Source organism: Capsicum annuum, unplaced genomic scaffold (genome assembly GCF_002878395.1).
Source record: "Capsicum annuum cultivar UCD-10X-F1 unplaced genomic scaffold, UCD10Xv1.1 ctg48777, whole genome shotgun sequence".
NCBI classification, from domain to species: Eukaryota; Viridiplantae; Streptophyta; class Magnoliopsida; order Solanales; family Solanaceae; genus Capsicum; species Capsicum annuum.
In genome coordinates, this window is record NW_025856508.1 from 1 (window position 1) to 1,748 (window position 1,748).

The 1,748-nt window shown below is 39.5% G+C and overlaps 2 protein-coding genes across 2 annotated transcripts; both read left to right on the plus strand.

The window, feature by feature from the left end:
• Positions 1-7: 7 nt before the first annotated feature.
• LOC124892604 (TMV resistance protein N-like) lies at positions 8-1,408 on the plus strand. Its single transcript, XM_047403848.1, has one exon. The coding sequence runs from the start codon at positions 318-320 to the stop codon at positions 1,398-1,400; it is 1,083 nt and encodes a 360-aa protein (XP_047259804.1). The 5' UTR covers positions 8-317; the 3' UTR covers positions 1,401-1,408.
• LOC124892605 (TMV resistance protein N-like) lies at positions 1,408-1,748 on the plus strand (the record flags this gene model as incomplete). Its single annotated transcript, XM_047403849.1, is given in 1 exon segment — positions 1,408-1,748. A coding segment is annotated over 1 exon segment (178 nt), but the record flags the coding sequence as incomplete, so codon positions are not given.

Consider the following 1,748-nt stretch of genomic DNA (forward strand, 5'->3'; position numbering starts at 1 on the left):
CTTGTAGTAATCTTGAAGAGGTTCATGGTTCCCTGGGATGTTGTAGAAAACTCATTCGATTAGATTTGAGTGATTGTGGATGCCTGAAGAAGTTTCCATGTGTTAACGTTGAATCTCTTGAATATCTGACTCTACAATACTGCTCTAGTTTAGAGATATTTCCAGAGCTACTAGGAAGAAGTAAGCTGGAGTTAGAGATTTCGGTGAGAAGCACTAGGATAAGGGAGCTACCATCATCTATTCAATACCAAACTCATATTACCAAGCTAGATTTAAGTCATTTGGAAGACCTTGTAGCTCTTCCAAGAAGCATCAGTATGTTGAAAAGCTTGGTGGATCTATATTTGTGGGGTTGTGAACAACTTGAAAGCTTGCCAGAAGAGATAGGAGATCTAGAAAACTTGGAGATGCTTGATGCCCAACAAACCCTAATTTCACGACCTCCGTCTTCCGTCATGTGCTTGAACAAACTTAAATCCTTGAAGTTTGGAAATGATATTGAAGAAATAGGGTATTCAGAAGGCTTCAAAGATGAACTGTACTTTGTGTTCCCACCGGTAACAGAAGGATTGTGTTCATTGGAATATCTGGATCTCGGTAACTGTAATTTAATAGATGGAGGACTTCCGGAAGATATTGGATGCTTATCCTCTTTGAAAAAGTTGCATCTCAATGGAAATAATTTTGTGTATTTGCCTCGAAGCATTGCCCATCTTGGTGCTCTTCAATCCTTGAACATAACAAACTGCAAGAGACTTAAAGAGTTACCAGATTTCACCAGGATGCCAAATTTGGAGTATTTGTATCTGGGATCTTGTAGTAATCTAGAAGAGGTTCATGATTCCCTGGGATGTTGTAGAAAACTTATTCGGTTAGACTTGAGTTATTGTGAAAGCCTTAACAGGTTTCCATGTGTTAACGTGGAATCTCTTGAACATCTGGATATACAAGATTGTTCTAATTTAGAGAAATTTCCAGAAATCCTTGGAAGAATGAAGCCGGAGTTAGAGATTCACATGAGACCCTCTGGGATAAGGGAAATACCATCATCTATTATTCAGCACCAAGCTCATCTTACAGAGCTGGATTTTAGATTCATGAATAACCTTGTAGCTCTTCCAAGTAGCATTGGCATGTTGAAAGGTTTGGTGGAGCTAGTTGTGTCGTACTGCTCAAAACTTGAAAGCTTGCCGGAAGAGATAGGGGACTTAGAAAACTTGGAGGAGTGCGATGCCAGCTATACTCTAATTTCACGACCTCCGTCTTCCTTCGTCCGCTTGAACAAGCTTAAATTCTTGTATTTTGAAAAACTAAAATCAAAAGATAGTGTGCTCTTTGTGTTCCCTCAAGTGACTGACGGGTTATGCTCCTTAGAATATTTGAATCTCACTGCAATATAATAGATGGAGGACTTCCAGAGGACATTGGATGCTTATCCACTTTGAAAAAGTTGAATCTCACTGGAAATAATTTTGAGCATTTGCCCCGAAACGTAGCCCAACTTGGTGCTCTTGAGTACTTTGACTTATCACATTGCAAGAGGCTCAAAGTGTTACCAGATTTCACTGGGATGCCAAACTTGGAGACTTTGAATCTGTCCTATTGTATGAATCTTGAAGAGGTTGATCATTCCATGGGATTTCTCAGAAAGCTCTTGAGATTAGAATTGAATAATTGTAAACGGCTGAAGAGGTTTCCATCTCTGTACATCGATTCCCTCAAATATCTGGATCTAGAGGGGTGCTCTA

Bases quoted from the DNA above. Each gene is read 5' to 3' on its own strand.
- LOC124892604 (XM_047403848.1), top strand. From the start codon at position 318: ATGTTGAAAAGCTTGGTGGATCTATATTTGTGGGGTTGTGAACAACTT.